Source organism: Euprymna scolopes, unplaced genomic scaffold, assembly GCF_053919585.1.
Source record: "Euprymna scolopes isolate OS-2025 unplaced genomic scaffold, ASM5391958v1 sca362, whole genome shotgun sequence".
In the NCBI taxonomy this organism is placed as follows: domain Eukaryota; kingdom Metazoa; phylum Mollusca; class Cephalopoda; order Sepiida; family Sepiolidae; genus Euprymna; species Euprymna scolopes.
The window spans coordinates 28,295-46,230 of NW_027633394.1; the positions used below are offsets into that span (position 1 = coordinate 28,295).

General features: G+C 29.9%; 1 protein-coding gene across 4 annotated transcripts in view; it reads left to right on the forward strand.

Annotated features, from left to right (window-relative positions):
• Nucleotides 1–16,497, forward strand: part of LOC145274355 (MAP/microtubule affinity-regulating kinase 3-like) — a 35,662-nt gene extending 19,165 nt beyond the window's left edge. For all 4 annotated transcript variants that reach the window (XM_080127426.1, XM_080127427.1, XM_080127425.1 and 1 more), the window contains 2 exons: nt 14,279–14,391; nt 16,279–16,497. In XM_080127426.1, the coding sequence (XP_079983552.1) occupies nt 14,279–14,391; nt 16,279–16,482 (317 nt within the window). In that variant the 3' untranslated portion in view covers nt 16,483–16,497. The remainder of the gene's footprint in view (nt 1–14,278; nt 14,392–16,278) is intronic.
• The last annotated feature ends 1,439 nt before the right edge of the window (nt 16,498–17,936 follow it).

Below are 17,936 nucleotides of genomic sequence, written 5' to 3' on the forward strand. Positions count from 1 at the left end.
AAGATATTATTCTGTATGAATATTAATGTGAACACTAGTGAAAAAATAATTTCTTTTTGTGGAGGCTGTATACTCATTCAAATATATTTTTCTTGAAAGTTTTACTTTAAAATCATAAGTCCTATGACCTTCCTAATACTATAACTTTACGTAAAGACTTGACTTTTGCTTAGAATTCCTCCTATATTAAAAACAAAAATAAAGAAAAATCTGTAAAGCCTGTGATGAAACAAAAATATTGTATCCCCAAAATCACGTATGTTGATTAAGTAGTTTTAAACGATTAATGGGAGTTTGTAAATATTACGACATAAATCTGGTAAATATGGATTATTGTTGAGTTACCGACATTTGTTTCTTGAAATTTTTTTCCAAGCAAGACAGTCATTCCTCAGATACTCATCAAATTTAACTTTTTTATTTAAAATTGGAATTATATTTAAATTCAGTGTTACAAAGAAATTTAAGTTAATGGATGAACCAGTAACACATTAAATCTGCTAACAAAAAAATATGTGACCTGAGGGAGAATATATTTGCTAATTTTAATTTGTCACCTTAGTTATTTTCATGTGTTGACTGGTGTGATATTCAACCTTTTTTAGTTGCATCTTTTCGAACTTTTGTATATTTCAACCAGCCCTTTATTTAATCCACAGGAGTATATTGAGTTTTATAGTTAATTTTATTTACCTTTTGACTGTTAAATAAACAGTGATAGTGTATAAAAATGGCTCAATGGTGAGAGTGAAAGTGATAGACAGAAACTTCATGAGAGATGAGTCAAAACAATTGAACTATAATTTTTTTTTTTTTTTTTTTTTTTTTTTTTTTTTTTTTTATAACAAAAACTCAATCCTCAAGTTGAATATTTTTTGTCATGAAAATATGTAAGAAAAAACCTTAAGGATACAAAGGTTGATAACTGGAATATTATTATAATAATACATACTTGCTAGCTGTCTCTACCCAGCATCAACATACTGCCAGGTGGAGGACTTAGAAGAGAAAAATAATTCAGAATATATTAAGAGTCAATTCATATATTCGGATACAGTGATATTATAATCTCCCAGAATGTATACCAGCAGTTTAATTTTCAAAGGTATAAACATTGGCAGTTTCATATTTAGATTCTTGGACAACTGTTTCTATTTTAAGTTTTATTGTCACAATGTCAATGTAACCTCCAGCCTTCGTCAGGTGTATCTTGTTGAACTTGTGTATGTATAGTAATAATATGTAATGAATGATATATAATAAGTAGTAAGATTGTACATCTAGAAACAAAATAGTTTTAAGGCTAATAAAATTTATACTAGAATCTTCTGTGGCATAGTGAATAAAATCCTTGGTAAAATTCAGTTGTAAAGTTACTCTGCTGGAGGTTGAAGGTTCAATCTTCAGTGCGGGCAACACTCAAAATACAAATTGCGATTTACGTCTCAAGAAGGTCAGAGGTTACATCAGATAAAATGTTGTAAAAATAACACTAAAGATGAGAACAGTACTCTGAATAATACAAATAATCAATTTTCATCTCAGAAATTCAGAAAAATAATTTTCAGTTTTGGTTGTTAAACTCATCAAATCCTGTTCCCTGGTGAACAAGATTTGTGGCATTCCAGATTACATGCTTAATTGAGAAGTAAAAATTACAGTATGAGGGTAAGTGTTAAAAATTAAAAAAAAAAAAAAAAAAAAAAAAAAAATTTTTTTTTTTTTTTTTTTTTTTTTTTTTTCCCCCCTCCAAGTGGTAGTGTTGATCCTTAGGGTTCTAATTTACATAAATTACAGGAAAAAAAAAAAAAAAAACTAAACAGTATCCTTAAGATTGCAATTTGAAATATTTCCTGAAGAAATCAGATAAAGAGAGAGAGAAAAAAAAAAAATGATCAGTCTTGTTAAATTGACTACTGCATGAAGGCAATATTGATGCTGCTCAGATGAGGAAAAGTTGACAGGTATGAGAATCTATTAGAAGAATGCAGTTAAGCTGAGGGTGTTGCAGATTCTTACCTGCAACTTTTATATGTAAAATCACTTGGAATAAATTGACTATTTATAAACAACTAGTCTGGGTGCCCGGCGTTGCTTGGGTGTTTGTAAGTGTGTGTTAAGCAAAGAAAAAAAAGTTGTAGTAGACAGGCAGGCAGGCTCGAAACCGTGATGCGAAGGCGATAAAGAAAGTGGAGGTGTGTGTAAGGGTGTTGGTTGAGCAAAAAAACATAGTAGTAAGCAGGCTCAAACCCATAACACCCCAGAGGAAAAGGAGGTGAAAAAAAAGTCTTATTGATTCACCCACTGTGATTATGACGTCACAGGTGGTCGAAATAACATCTTTTATGCGACGTCATTGACGCGAGATATGAATGACTTGCAAAAAAATCAACCCCTCCTTGTAGAAAAGTGCCCAGTTGAGGGTGATAGAATTAATGTTTTTAGCCAATTTTTCGATATTTGTCGTCCAAAGAGTCTTGCTTCAAAAGAATACCGATCTCATGAAAATCTGTTGCCTCTGTTGAAAGCTTTAGGCAGACATACATACATGCATTTAAACAGACAGGTGAGATTTATATAATAGAAGACTAGCCTGGGTGCCCGGCGTTGCCCGGGTGTTTGGAAGCATGTGTTAAGCAATAAAAAAAAAAAAAAAGTGGTATTAGGCAGAACTGGAACCCGTGCCACGAAGGCAGAAAAGAAGGTGAAAGAAAATCTGACATATTAGCCACTGTCTCCATGATGCGACTAGAAGTCAAAAAGTGTTGAAATTAACCGAAGTCAATCCAACGGTGATGATGACTTGCTAAAGTGTTGCTGAAAAAAATCGACCCCTCCTTGTACAAAACGGCCGAGTTTAGGATGAAGGAATTAATGTTTTGGGCCAATTTTTTTTATATTTGTTGTTCGAGAGGTACAGCTTCAAAATGATACCGATCTTTTCAGGATCCGTTGTCTCTGTTGAAAGTTTTTGTGAGACATACAAACATACATTTAAACAGACAGGTGAAATTTATATTATAAATAATGCTTCAGTCACCTCCTGCTGGTACTAGTGTTCACCTAAATATATTTCTCTTAATGTTACATACAAAGCAGTAGCTATTTATTGAAACAACCCACTCTCGGATAATGAGTCTGATGCAAGGTACAATGTCGCTGGTAAAATAATTGGATCATCTTACTGCTCTTAAAGGTATCTCACTCCAAATGCAATCCTGTCTGAGAGTACCCCCCCTCCTCCGCTGCTTTAATTGGGATCAAAACCAACTTCAAAATATAGTGAATGAAGCACCTTCTCCAACCTACTTCTTTCTTACAAAAGAGATTTAGTGAATTTATCCCTGCTCTATCATTATTTTCATGGCAAGTGCTCAACTGACCCCCCGCGTCCCCTGTAGATCGTTTGTAGAGTAGACACTTGTCTAGCAAAAACTGCTGACAATTTCTCATGTTTATTACGTGTCTAAAACTAAACGTAAATTCCATGTTTCTTTCCTAGAACTACAGTCTGTAGAACATAATACTGTGGAGCTACTTCCCAGCTAACATATCAGTTTTCAAATCTAAAGTTCTCGAGTTATTCTCTTAAATGAACAAATACTACCGAAGTTCTGCCATTGCCAAATGAACACATACTACCAAAGTTCTGCCATTACCAATGATTATGGTATTATCTTACTTGATACTCATTAACTTATCTTCAAATGGCGTTTGGGCCTTGATAAGCAGCAACAACCCACCCCGCCCCAGTAAAAAAAAAAGTTGAATTCTGTTTTTGATTTTAGAACTAATTTTACAGCAGTAGGTTAACAGATTTGTTTCCATCAATGTGTGAGAATATTTACATCCATAAAAAAACTATATATTTACATTATTTCCAAACTTTGGAAATTGATTCTTACAATTCTTTTTTGTTTGTTTAGTTGGCTTATGAAAAATAGGATAGCATTTTTTTTTAAATATCGTTACGAAATGAATACTAAAATTTTAAATTTAATAAAGTTAAAAGCGATATGTGCTTTGTATACTTTAAAAGAAACATTTTACCTTTTTAAAGATATGAAGTTAGTTTTTGACTGTTTAGCCATTTGTAAGCAATTTCTTTTGGTTATTCGTTTTTTTTTTTTTTCTCTTGGAAATATAAAAGATTTTTACATAACAAAGAACACTTTGTTTTATATTTTTACAATTACATATGTAAATCATTTGTGCAACATTTTAAAATACAGCTTGAGAGCTGTCTAAAGGAAATCTTAACCATTTTTACAAACTTTAAACAAAATTTCTCCATTTATATCAAACATTTTACTGATCAACAAAGGGAAAATATTCTCAAATAAAGGCTATATATATATATATATATATATATATAAATATACACTAGCATTTCAGCCCGGCGTTGCCCGGGTATTTGGAGGTGTATGAAAAAAAAAAAAAAACGATCAATTTTTTAACTTAGACCCCTATTATGACTCCTTAACATTTATTGTTTTGGGCTCAAATCAAGTTATTAAATTAGATCCATGTCCAAGGAATCTACATCTAAAATTTCAAATTTTTAGACCGAAAATTGTCGGTAGAGTTCTCAAAGGTCAAATAGTTGAACTTTGACCCCTTAACAGCCAAATTTCTGGCCGAAAATGGATTACAAAGATTTTTCCCAAATCTCAGTACCCTGTATATCAAATTTCGAGTCTGTAGACTGAAAATTGACAGAGTTATTGCATTGGAAAATGTAGACACGTTCACACACACACACACACACACACACATATATATATATATATATATATATATATATATATATATAGTGAACGTGTCTGTGTACATTTCCCTACGCAATAACTCTGTCAATTTTTAGTCTACAGACTCGAAATTTGATATACAGGGTACTGAGATTTGGGAAAATCGATGTGATCGGTTTTTGGCCAGATATTTGGCGATTAAGGGGTCAAAGTTCAACGATTTGACCTATGAGAACTCTACCAAACTCCTCCGACAATTTTGGGTCTATAGCCTTGAAATTTTATATATAGGTTCCTTGGACATGACCTAACTAATAACTTGATTTGAGCCCAAAACAATAAATGTTAAGGGGTCATAATAGGGGTCAAATTAAAAAAAAAAAATTGACCTCTGCGGCCTCTCCCAAATTCCTCAGACAATTTCTGGTCTAAATATTTGAAATTTTACATAAAGGGTATTCAGAGATAGGGCAAGCTTTTTCATCAGTTTGGGTCGAAAAGTTTTAGTTACCAATATATAAATGTATGTATGTATGTCTGTTTGCATGTCTGCCTTAAACTTTCAATAGAGGCGACGGATTTTCCCAAGATCAGTATCGTTTTAAAGTTCGACCTTTCATACGACAAATATCGAAAAATTGGCTAAAAACATCTTCCCCTTTAACTAGGCACTTTCCTAGAGGAGGGGGGTCATTTTTCGCCGATATTTTTGAAAGTTATCCTCTCCTTTAGATTGTCTAGCCTTAATTTTAAAAAATGTCACTTCCGGTTTGGATGTGGTCGTAACAGTATGAACGTTAGGTTTTACCCCGTTCTTTTCCTCCTTTGCGATAAGGGTTCGAGCCTGCCCTCCTACTACCACTTTTTTTTCTTTTTTTTTTGCTCAACATACACATCCAAACACCCGGGCAATGCTAGGCTGAAATGCTAGTATATATATAAATCTTATGCCAGGTTGTTATTGCCATAATTTCTTTGAACATGTGCAAATGATTTTATGTTAATTGATTTATTCATTTCATTTACCTCCCATTTAATCTGCGTTAGCTTTAGATGATTGTAACATGCCTCTATTGAGTTGATTCTATATTTGCAGTGTTTTGGACGACTGGTTTTAATTCATACTAAATATAACTTATTACTTTATAAGGGTTAGCTATATAAGTATTTACTCATTGTTCTCATATTCTGGCTTCATTTTATTTATTTATATATATATATATATATATATATATATATATATATATATATATATATAGTTAATGTAAAACGTAAAGTTGGTCTGTCTTAATTTTTGTCAGTGATATTAGTAATTACCTTCATTGAGAAAATGAATATCATTTATAGAAACAATGAAGTGGGTAGTTAGCAGTTTAATCAATCTGTTAAAGGTAAAGAGATCGACAGACATCAAGAAAAAAGGGTCACATCTAAAGAAAAAAAAACATGGAAGAAAAAAACTAAAACCATAATTAACTTTTGTTTTTCATTCTATAAATATTCACATAGTGTAAATGGTAGTAATTTAAAATTTATTAATCAACTTTTACTTTTCTTAAAGTTGGTTTTTTTGTACTTTTGCGAATTTGAGAATGTAAAGTTAAGACAACTTGCTCCATGCCCACAACCGTGAGTATTTACTGTATGTTATTGCGATAAACGTAATTTTCATTTAAAATTTAAATCATTTTACTAATATTTCATAATGCTGTCATTACATACTTGCTTTTCTAAACATTTACCTTCTATTATACTGAACGGAAATATTTCTTCATAAAAGATGTCTGCTGCGGTGTTGTGTATATAATTCCTATTTGATTTTATGAAAATCAGAAATTAAACTTTTTGGGTTCTTGCTCAGAATTTCCCCATATTAAAAAATTTTTTTTTTTAATTGTATAATGTATGTACCCATGACGAAACGAAAATATCATATTCCAAGGATCACATAAATTGATCAATTAGTTTTATTTTTAAATAAGCAAATTTTATGAGTATCTGAGCAGTGACTGTCATTTTGAAAAAAATGTAAAAAAAAAAAAAAACTAAAAGCGAACACAATAGTAATTAAAAACTTGTAAGATTTGTTGTAATGCCTGTGAATTCCTATTAATCGCTTAAAAATGATTTTCTTTATATAAAATAGAACTATTTCATCAATTTATGTGATTTTTGGAATATAATCTTTTAATTCTGTTATAGGTATGTACATTATAAAGATTTTTTTTTTTATATGTGAATTCTAGTCAAGAACTAACCTTTTTTTTCTCTCAAAAGGCCATCTCATCAAATGTTTCATAAATATGGTATAAAAAAGGCTACTTATTAGTTTATAAAGTTATGTTGTCCTGTGTCTTTTCTACCCTTACTGCATACTCTCACGAATCTGATTTGAATATATTGCTGATCTTGGATTTAAAAAAAAACAACTTCATAATCAGTTTGAAACTTTTTTCAGTCATTATGGTTTTATGACTTGTAAGTCCAGATCTGGACCAGAAAATTTTCCCACATGATTGTATAAACATACTTTGCATGAAATGTATCCAGTGTTTAGTTCTCAACCCAATCTGAGTGCTCATTTCTGAATAAAATGACAAACTCTTTGATGTTTGAAGGTGTAAAAAAAATATTTTGGTGCAAGTCCACAGATTAACTTAATGTGAAATCATCAGCATTTTAAGGCTGATCTCACAAGTTTGAATTATTGTGGCATTATCTGCCCATGTTTCTTCAAGATACCAACATGAGATAATCACTTTCTGCTTACTCATTAAATTTGATTTTCTTAGTTAAAACTACTTGATCAATTTACGTGATTTTTGAAATATGACATCTTTGTTCTGTGATGGGTATGTTTATATACATTTATAAACATAAAGATTTCTGTATTTTTTATTTAGGTTGAACTGTGGACTTACACTAGTGTTTTTTCCATCCAGGTACATTTTATGCCAATTGCTACTAGCCCGCAGCATTTATACCTAGTCTTAAGATATTATTTTACATCTTTAAATTGCCTTCTATAGAAAGTTGCTGAATGCTTTGTTTTGAGTGTCATCCATAAACAACTGTTTTGCTATTTATGACTCCTCAGTATGGTTAGGCATAGACAAGATTTGAAACTAATAGCTAGTCACGTCCAAATGTGATCAGCAGTTAAGTGTCTTATCCTTTGTGCTAACACACACTACTGATAGTGTAGGAAATTGTAGCATTATATATGTACTTTGTTGATATATTTTTTATCATGCTACCAGTACCAGAGATTGATCTCTTCTTTACAGAAGATTATTACTTTATGCTAAGTAGAAATTATTTCCTCTACTGGAGTGTTCAAATTAATAGTGTGTGTGTTAGAGAATATCAGAAAAACTGTGGTATAATTGGTTTCAAATCTGAACGAAGTGGACTAATGTCTGATTGCATGTTGAACTCTCTTCAGACTTATTTCATATCTGTCTCCTCAGAAATGGCATTTTGCAGGCTGTTATATTACAATCTCCATAAATTTATTTAATATTTCCTTTCAATTGTCGATTTTGCTGATTATATGAGTAAGAAATTTTTTTTTTATTTTTTTTTTTTTATATATATTTATTAGCTTGTCTCCTGACTGCTGTTTTTTTTTTTTTTTTTTTTTTTTTTTTTTTACTTCCGGTCTCTGAGAAATTAATAATTTAAGTCTTAATAAATATAAAGAATTTTGAAAAACCACCCAAAAGGAAATTAAAGAAGTTATTTTATCAAAATAAGCTTGGTTTAAAATAAAAATTTTAATTGAAAAAATTAATAAATTAAAATTTATTTATATATAATCATATGTACTGGAAAAGTAAAATTAATTCCTTAAACAGAACACTTTTCTGTCTCTTTATGAAGATGAAAATCAAGGCAATAATTATACTAAACCATGCGCCTAAAATTCTGATTCTAATTTTGATCAAAATCCATTACATGATTTTGAAAATGTTAAAAATATAAGGCTTAAGGTTTTTAAGCAGAAATTCAACTTCAGATAATCTTGTTTCTTCATAGTTAAAATACTATGGATCAAATTCAATGCAAATCTAATATATTTGAATTTTTCAATAAAAAGTTTTAATTTATTTGATTTCTAATACCTATTGCTAAAATCAGAGGCATCTGAATTTTTATAAAAAGCTTTCACCTCATTTCTTACTCTCATTGCATAAGATTAAATTCAGTTGATTAGTTTAGGAGTGAATCCTGTACATATTGGGACAATTGAAATTGAGAATAAAATTTTTTTTTTAACTTTTGGGGGGTATTGGAATCAGAAAAATTTGCACTTATTTTCTGATGCCCAAAATGATTCTTGTTATTATTTTTACTTTTTTTTTTTTTTTTTTTAAACTTAATTTTCCATGGCTCGTATTAATGATGAAATGGTAAATATTAATTGATTTTAAACCAATAGTAATAATAGTCTATAAGATCATTTTTTTCAAGTGCATTTGTACGTTTGGGACTAATATATGCATATATTTCATGGGGTTTGCAGTATTCCAACCCTTCTCCCTCCAATACATATATTATTTTGAAAGTTAAAAGAATATGAATTGAGAATTTAGAACAGAATCTTTAATTGTATTAGAATCAGAAGGGAAAATATTACCTTTTTTTTTTTTTTCACTTTAATGGATCAGGTATTAAGAATTTTTGCCATTAACTTATTGATTAATGTTTGCTATCACTGGCTGTCCCAAAATCAAAGTTGGTTTCTCTTGTTCTCATTTATGTGTATGTTATATAAAATCTGGGCATATATATATATATATATATATATATATATGACAAAATCTATTTTCCAAATTCCGAGATGTTATTCATCTTACAGTATATTTCTTTCAACATGTTAAAATGTTCAATTCTTGACAATAGTGTGGAAACTGTCAAGAATTTTAACATGCTGAAAGAAACAGTCATATATATGACTGTAGACTCAGTAGTTTAAAGCTTAACTACATAGAAATGTCTAAATAGAAGCAAAGCCTTATTATCTATTATACTACACTTCATCTTTTATATCGTCAATTAATGAAGAAGAAATCCTTTTACACTGAAGTTTTTTTTTTTTTTTTTTTTTTTTTTGCCCCCAAATCCAAAGTGTACCTTTTCCTAAACTTAAAAATTGACCTTGAGTCTAACTCTGCCCTTAAGCAAGTAAATAAGGACTCTTACTCCTGATTTTTTTTTCTCCTTTTTTGTGACAAATTATGTATGGGTAGAAAACCTTGTTTGCCAGCAGTTATAGGGATTCATGTGACATGCATCACATATAAGCAATTTCAGCATGTTTAGTTCTCTCCACTTAAATTTAGTACTGTCCTTTTTAATGTTAATTTTAACAAAAATCTGTGAATATGTTTACAAGATATGAGTTTTGATTGGATTGAAATTTTTTTGATTTTTATTCAGATTCCTCCCTGTAAAAAAAAAAAAAAAAAAAAAAAACGGTATATCTGTATGTGCATGTGACTAACTGAAAATATATTCTAAAAATCATCTAAATTCATCAAGTATTTTTAAGTAAGAAAACAATGTTATAAATATTTGAAAAGTAGCTATCTTGTCCACCATTAATTTAAAAAAAAACAATAATAATTCAAACTTGCAAGATTTATTTTATAATGTCTATGAATTCCCATTAATCACTTAAAAATGTCAACCCAGTTGAGACAGGGAAGGAGAAATGGAGAAACAATACTCCCAAATGGAGGGGAGGGGGACATCATTGAAGACCCAACTTCGCACCTCCCAGATTTTGTTACAAATAGTAGGAAGTAGTTAGTAGCCGTAAATCAGATCAGATGAAGTCACTGCAGGACTGCAGTAAACAAACATAGGTGGAGACAAATACTCCTCAATCTGCCCTCCCCCCTCGACATACACTTCATCCTACACTGTCCAATTATCTAACTAGAAGGAATCTATGCGACAGCCCATCTATCTGAAGACAATTTCTCAGACTGGCTAAAAAATAGCAGTATAGAGGTCTAACCCATAGGATAGTATTACTACTACTGAAAATGATTTTATTTATAAAAATAAAACTACTTGATCAATTTACATGGCTTTTGGAATATATTTTTGTCTTATGGTACATACATCATACAGATTTTTTTTTCTTTTTTTTTTATATGGATGAATTCTGGACAAGAACCATGTTTTAGTTTTTAAAGATTCTCAATGATATAGAGATTTGTTATTTTGGCAATTATTTTTCTTCAAGTTAATTAAAAAAAATTATTTATTTAAAATGTTTCAATTGGATTATTACACTTTGGTATTGAGAAAAGATATTAATAGGAAAAAAAAAATGTGTGAATACTTCAACAAATTTTTTTATTTTTTATTTTTTTTCTCCTAAATATCAAAATTTGAAGTTTTCAATCTTAATACAAGGCAATAGGTCTTAATCTTCTATCCAAATTTAGACACTTCTCTTCCAAAACGTTTGGTCTTTGCACTGACCTTGTGTAATGAAAACTAATTTAAAAAATAGTGTGGTAATCATTAATCTTTTTATCTGACAATTTTCAATCATATTTCGGTTAGAAATACATATTTTTATATTTTAATCTGTTTGCTAGAATAAGAATATCAAACATTTCATGGTTCTACAATGTCATTCTTATAGCTTATTAAGACCTTGCCGAACTTTGAACAAATATATTGTATTATGAATTAAGAGCACTTGTGTATTTTTGCTATTTTTGACAATTTATTTATTCTTTGGTTTTCATTTTTTGAAGAACTCCTTTCAGAACAAGGGGAGACAAATCAAGAAGTCTATCTGAAAATGTCAAAGTTTCACATAACTTTTAGTTAAAAACAAAACAAATACACTAAAGTAATATACTAACACAAAATAAAACATTATCTCAAAAATTTATTGAATTAAAATTTAGAATATTCTGAAATGAATGAAAGTTATATGAAAATGTATGAATTAAAATTTACAAGTAGTTTTGAACAGTCATTATTGTGACTTTTTACGTTTTTATTTAGAGGACACTGTTCTCTTATTAAACAGCCCTTCTTGATGTAATACTTCAAAAAATGGAAACAAAAACTTGTCCCCAATAACCAAAATGCACAAGTACCAAATTAAGAAATTTTAATTTCAAAGACAAAAACCATTTCAAATGAAAATGGATTGAATGCTTAGAACATTTCAAAATAGAAATTTTATTGAAGCTGTCACATATTGTGTGACATTTTTTATTGCATAAATATTCCAAATGAGACAATGTAGGCATTTTAAACTTTAAATTAAACTTCTGGATCAATTTTATCTGATTTTTGGAATATAATATTTTTTTCTGTCATGGGTAGGTACATCACACAGATTTTTCTTTATTTTTGTTTTTTAATATGAGGGAATTCTGGACACAAACTGATTATTTATTGAATTACGAGTTTCCCATATATCACAAAACTTTAAAGAGCTATAATGTAAATAAAATTTAAAAAATTCCATCATGAAACTTGTCTATTTTATTTTTCTGACCATTCATAAGATTATTGGTATTTTCACAACATAACTCACACTTCCATTTTCATCTTTTCGTTAAGCGCTACTCATCTAAAAAGTTGCGTCATCTCTTAGGATTATTTCTATTTACAACATCTGTTTCATAATGAATCTAAATGCAAACTTGTATTTTATGCACTCACATAATAATAACGCTCGTTTTACTTTAACAGTTTTGGCCTGCAAGTAAGATCTCTTGAAAATATTTCTCGCTCATTTTTAAATTCTTCACGCAGTTTTATTCAACATCTATTAATCATCATAACAATATTTATCATCATCATCATATGTTCTGTTTCAGGCATTTTGAAAAAGTTTATGTATATGAGGCACATATACTTTATGTTTACCGAATGGCCTCTGGGCTTTGATAAGTGGTGACCCATTAGTACATTAGAGGGAAATTATATATTTTGAGTGATTTTTCTCTTTTTTCATTACAAAAAATTAAGGAATTGTTTGTTACTGAATTTTATAGATGAGGATTGATAATTGGGATTATTTGGGCTGCTATTCATGAGTGTTATTCACACATTTCGGTTAATGTAGGTGTAGGTGTATCTTGTCGAATTTGGAATTTCAAACAAAACCCTTTATTTAATCCATGGGAATAGCATGCTCTTAGCCATGACTGAGTATAACATAGAGTATGTCCTAAGTAATTTGCAGTTGTACTTTTGGTGTTTCCCACACTGTGGATTGAACATGTTAAATGTTTACAATAAAAGACTTCGGTAAGGTTTATATGTGCTGACCTAGAAACAAAATGGCTGACTGAAATAGTTTTATGTATAAAATGAAAACTGAGTGAAACTGAAATGAAATACAAAGTCAGCACACTAATGAAAGTGTGGTATAATTATTTAAAAAGAAAAAAAAATTTATTCAAATGAAATTTTTTTTTTTTTTTTATTAAAATAGTGTTGTGTAATTATTATTCAAAATTTAAGTCCTTAATTGAAGTATCCAATTTTAAATAATTACGCAACATTTTCATTTGTCTTATTTAAAAATATTTCTAAAGAAGTATATTAGAAAGTATGTTGCTTATATATTAAAGTGGTACAAATTTGAAAAATGAATTTGGAATGCTAAAGACTGCACAATCGAAAAATGATTTGAAATCCCATCCGCTTTTTTTCTTATACATTAATTAGAATTAATTTTTAAGAATGCAATTGGCAAGTTTAAAGCATTGTCTTAAAAGTAATTGTAATCAATGTGCACAAATAAAGCAAAGGCAGACAACGGATTTGAGGCCTTTTTGTATAGAATTTAGCGTCCCAAATTTCTTTCAAATTGGGACTGCTCTAATACATGAGCACCTTATTTTCTAACATACTATTTTCAAAATATTTTTATACTTAGACTTAAATTCTGAATAATAATTACTGAAGATTTGTTTGTTTTTAATAAAATAAAAAATTCTTTTTCATAAAATAGTATTTTAAATGATTACACAATATTTTCATTTTTTTAATTTAATTTCAGTTTCATTCAATTTCTTTTGATTCGTGTGCTAGTTTTATATTTAGTTACAGTTTTAGTAAATTTCCATTTTTCATAAAACTATTTTAGCTGGCTATTTTTTGTTCTTGACTGTGACATAAAAATATTGATCAGTATTTATTTTAATAGCCCCCTAACTCAAAAACATAAACGATTTTCCAAACCCACCATATATTTATTTGAAGGACTAAATTTGAAGTTAAGTTGAAGATAATACAATGCTACCACAGTGCGTAACTTTTTGGACAAAAGTTGAAATAATTGTAGATGAATGTGAAAAGTATATTCAATGCTTAACTTCAGTTTTTTCTTTATTAAATTTTTTTTAAATATTACATTTCTAATTTTTAAAATTCTCTTTGAATATATTTCCATTTTTAACTTTTTTTTTCAAATATTACATTTCCAATTTTCTTGAATTTGGTCTTTATTAGTAATTTTACTTTTTCCTTAATTTCAGATATCATGGCCAGTATGGGATATACCTTGAAAGATGTGGAAACCTCCTTGAGTCAACAGAAATATGATGATATCATGGCAACTTATTTACTCCTTGGACGGAGAACATCTGATGTGAGTATCGTCATAGTTTAAAGACTATTAAACAATATGAAGATTTAATTTTTAATACATTTTGTTTAAGATTCATACGTTTACTCTAATGTAAATACTTTTTTTCCCAGCTTCTGCTTAAATTTATAGCAAACAAATATTAGAACAAAAGGAAAAAGTTACACTCTGTGGGATTTCTACTCTTCGACAGAATTGCATTTTTATTTTTAATTTCTACTGGTAATTGCTTTGAAAACATCACACGCACACACACGTGACATTCGCCCTTAAGGTCGCACATTAAAAAAATCATCCAGAGCCTATTTTTGACACCTTCTTACAGTCAAAAAATGCTTCAATCGGTCATTTTTTTCCTAGTTTTGCATATGAATTACAAAATCCATGATATTTCCCCAAAACTTCTGGCTTTGATAGAGGGGAGACTAAAACTTGCCGCTATGGTTTCAAATGATCTGAAGTAACAGGGGAGATTTGATTCCAAATATTTCTCATGTTATATCCCCCCACTTTTGAAAATAGGGTACGATTATGAATATCTCCAGTATGAAATAATCCTTATACACTGTCAAATATTAATTTTTGTATGAAAACCAAAGAGAGGAGATATAACATATGAGAAATATATGGAATCAAGTCTCCTCTTGCTGTTATTTTAGACCATTTCAAACCATAGCAGTAAATTTTAGTCTCTCTTCTATCAAGGCCAGAAGTTTTGAGGAAATACCATGAATTTTGTAATTCATGTGCAAAACTAGGAAAACAAATGACTACATTTAGTAGCTCTAAAAAGGTGCCAAAAATAGGCTCTGGATGATGGATGATCCTCTTAATGTGCAACCTTAAGGGCAAATATCGCATAGCCCACTACACAATTCAGGTCATTACTTTTTCAACGAGCCTTCATTTGTTAAATTCTGATCAATAGTCGCTGAAATTTGGAACTTATAAAATTGCCAAAAAAGGTGGTATATTTATCTTTCTATCTGGATATATCTATATTCTTAGACAAATTGAATATTGAAATGTTCATATCTTTGGTTCTATTGAAAGAAACTACATGAAAATTTGCAGGCTTTTTGAAGATTATAATACCATTCTATGGTTTTTATACCAATTGGTAGAAAAGAACCTATATTTTCAAACCAATAAAATCTACCCATTTTACTGCGTTGGGACTTTTGTTTTTCCTTTTTTGCTCGTTTGTCTCCCCAGAGGCCTTGCGAGGCCACTAATATATATATCAGGGGAATTATGCAGATAAACAGTTACAAAATTAGTTGTAAAAAAACAAGGAATAAAGGTGTGTTTAAAAAGAGGGGGATAGTGTAAGTTATATCCCTGAATCAAGATGTAGTTACATAAAAAATAAAAAAAAATATAGTCAATGAAATTTGTTGAAAATTGGTAAACTTTGTAGTGTTAGTATCAATGTGTGTATGTATATATATATATATATATATATATATATATATATGGGACATGGTGTGAAATCTTCAGAATAGGTAGATCTATAATTTTTGGATGATTAGGTTAAAAATTCTAACATATAAAAAAAAAAATTTTTTTATTTTTTTTATTTTAATTCTTTTTTTTTTTTTTATGTACCTGTCAGTGATAAAACGAAATTACCATATTCCAAAAATCATAAATTGATAAAGTAATTTTATTTATAATTTTAAATAAGAAAATCAAATTTTATGAGTAACAGAAAAACAACTGTCTTGACTGCTATTTTGAAAACGATCTAAAAAAATTTGGAATATGATATTTTCATTTCGTCACAGATTCGTCATAAATAGTTATTTTTATTTTTTTAATATTAGGGAATTCTGAGCAAGAACCATAATATTTGTATTTTTATTGCTAATGCACTGTTTGTCTTTTCAGCTGGAAGGGAGTGATCGATCTGGCAGTAACCAATCCCTGAGGCAGGTTCAGTTGACTACGAATCGACCGCCGACTGAGACCAATGCTAACACCAGCCAGTCACCTAATCGTGTCACAAGGAGTATGTCTGCAACCAGTCAAAAACCTCCCCGACGCTACAGCCATGGAGGTAACATGTTCCTATTCTTTCTTTTTTATTCATAATATCTTTGTCTCCTCCCCTTTTCCTCCCTTTATATTTATGGATAATCACGTTGACACACTGGTTCTCATTAGATCACTCGAGCTAAGCAGCATTGAGCTTGGTCAGTACCAAATTGGTGATCATTGAGGAATACCAGGTGCTGTATGTAGGAGGGTGTCGGCAAGAAAATCAAAAACATTACGTCATCATATCCCTTAACCGGTATATACATTTGACTGGAGACTGTTCGGTTTCCCTAGACATTTCTTCCTTTGATGGAAGCTGGTTCAATCCACTTACGGTGAATACTGCTGGTCTAGATTTATGCATCTGAATAAATGCATTGTGAATTCAGATGAAATAATAACCATCGAATTCAGAATTGAGAAGGACAAAACATTTTGAGATTAAACTGTCATCATAAATCAAGTGGTCTGAACTAACCCACCTTACAGTCTGTCACTACCCTTAAAAATACAGCTTCAAAGTATGCTTTTTATTTTACTTATATTTTTTATTTTTAAAATAAAATGTTAAATTTAGAAAATAGAATATTGTTTTCGTAATTTTTTATTATGTAACGTTATACATAGTCAACACGTAGCAGCCTACGTTACAAAAGAGACCAAGATAAAGAATAACTCAAACTCGCTTTTTCGTGCAACAATAACATTTACTTCCTCATTCTCCCGCCATGCGTGACTTCTAATTACAGCTGTGACATCTTTCACATGATCATCTTCTCTATTGTGCTCGCTTATGTTTTTTTCCTTGCAGTAATGTCCTTTTGCATGCACACGTTCGCACTCCATTACAATTAAACGGTTAAAATCATTTTTTTTCTCTAAGATTTTTGTTGTTTAAATAACTTTGTCATAAAAGAAGACTTAGTGTTTGCTTTTCCTCTTCATTTTGTTGGTGGTATTAACCTGAGAGGTCAGCCCCTTGTAGAGAAAGAAAAGGTATAAATCGGATGTTGTTAACAATGTATGTATAGTTTGGATTGATGTGTGTTGTATGATTAGTTCAAATTTTGAAGAGAGAAATTTGGTCTTCATCTTTAAATAGATTATTTTGTAAGTTTAGTTTGAAAATTTAGAATACCAAGTACTCTTACATAATCATTATTTGGATTCATCAAACTACTGTTCTCATCTTAAGTGTGATTTTCACAACGTTTCAGCTGATGTAACCTCCGACTTTCTTCAGGTTTATCTTGTCGAACTCGGGAATTTGGACTGAATTTTGAACAGAACGCTTTATTTACTTCACAAGAGTAGCCATGCTCTTGTTTCATCAGCCATGACTGGATAGAGATCCTAAATAATTCGCAATCATATTTTTCGGTTGCTCACACTGAGAATTGAACCTTCAACCTTCAGGAGAATATCACTTTTACAATTGATTTTTCCAAGTACACTAACCACTGCACCATGGGTCCACAAGGACACTTGGTGCAGTGGTTAGAGCAGAT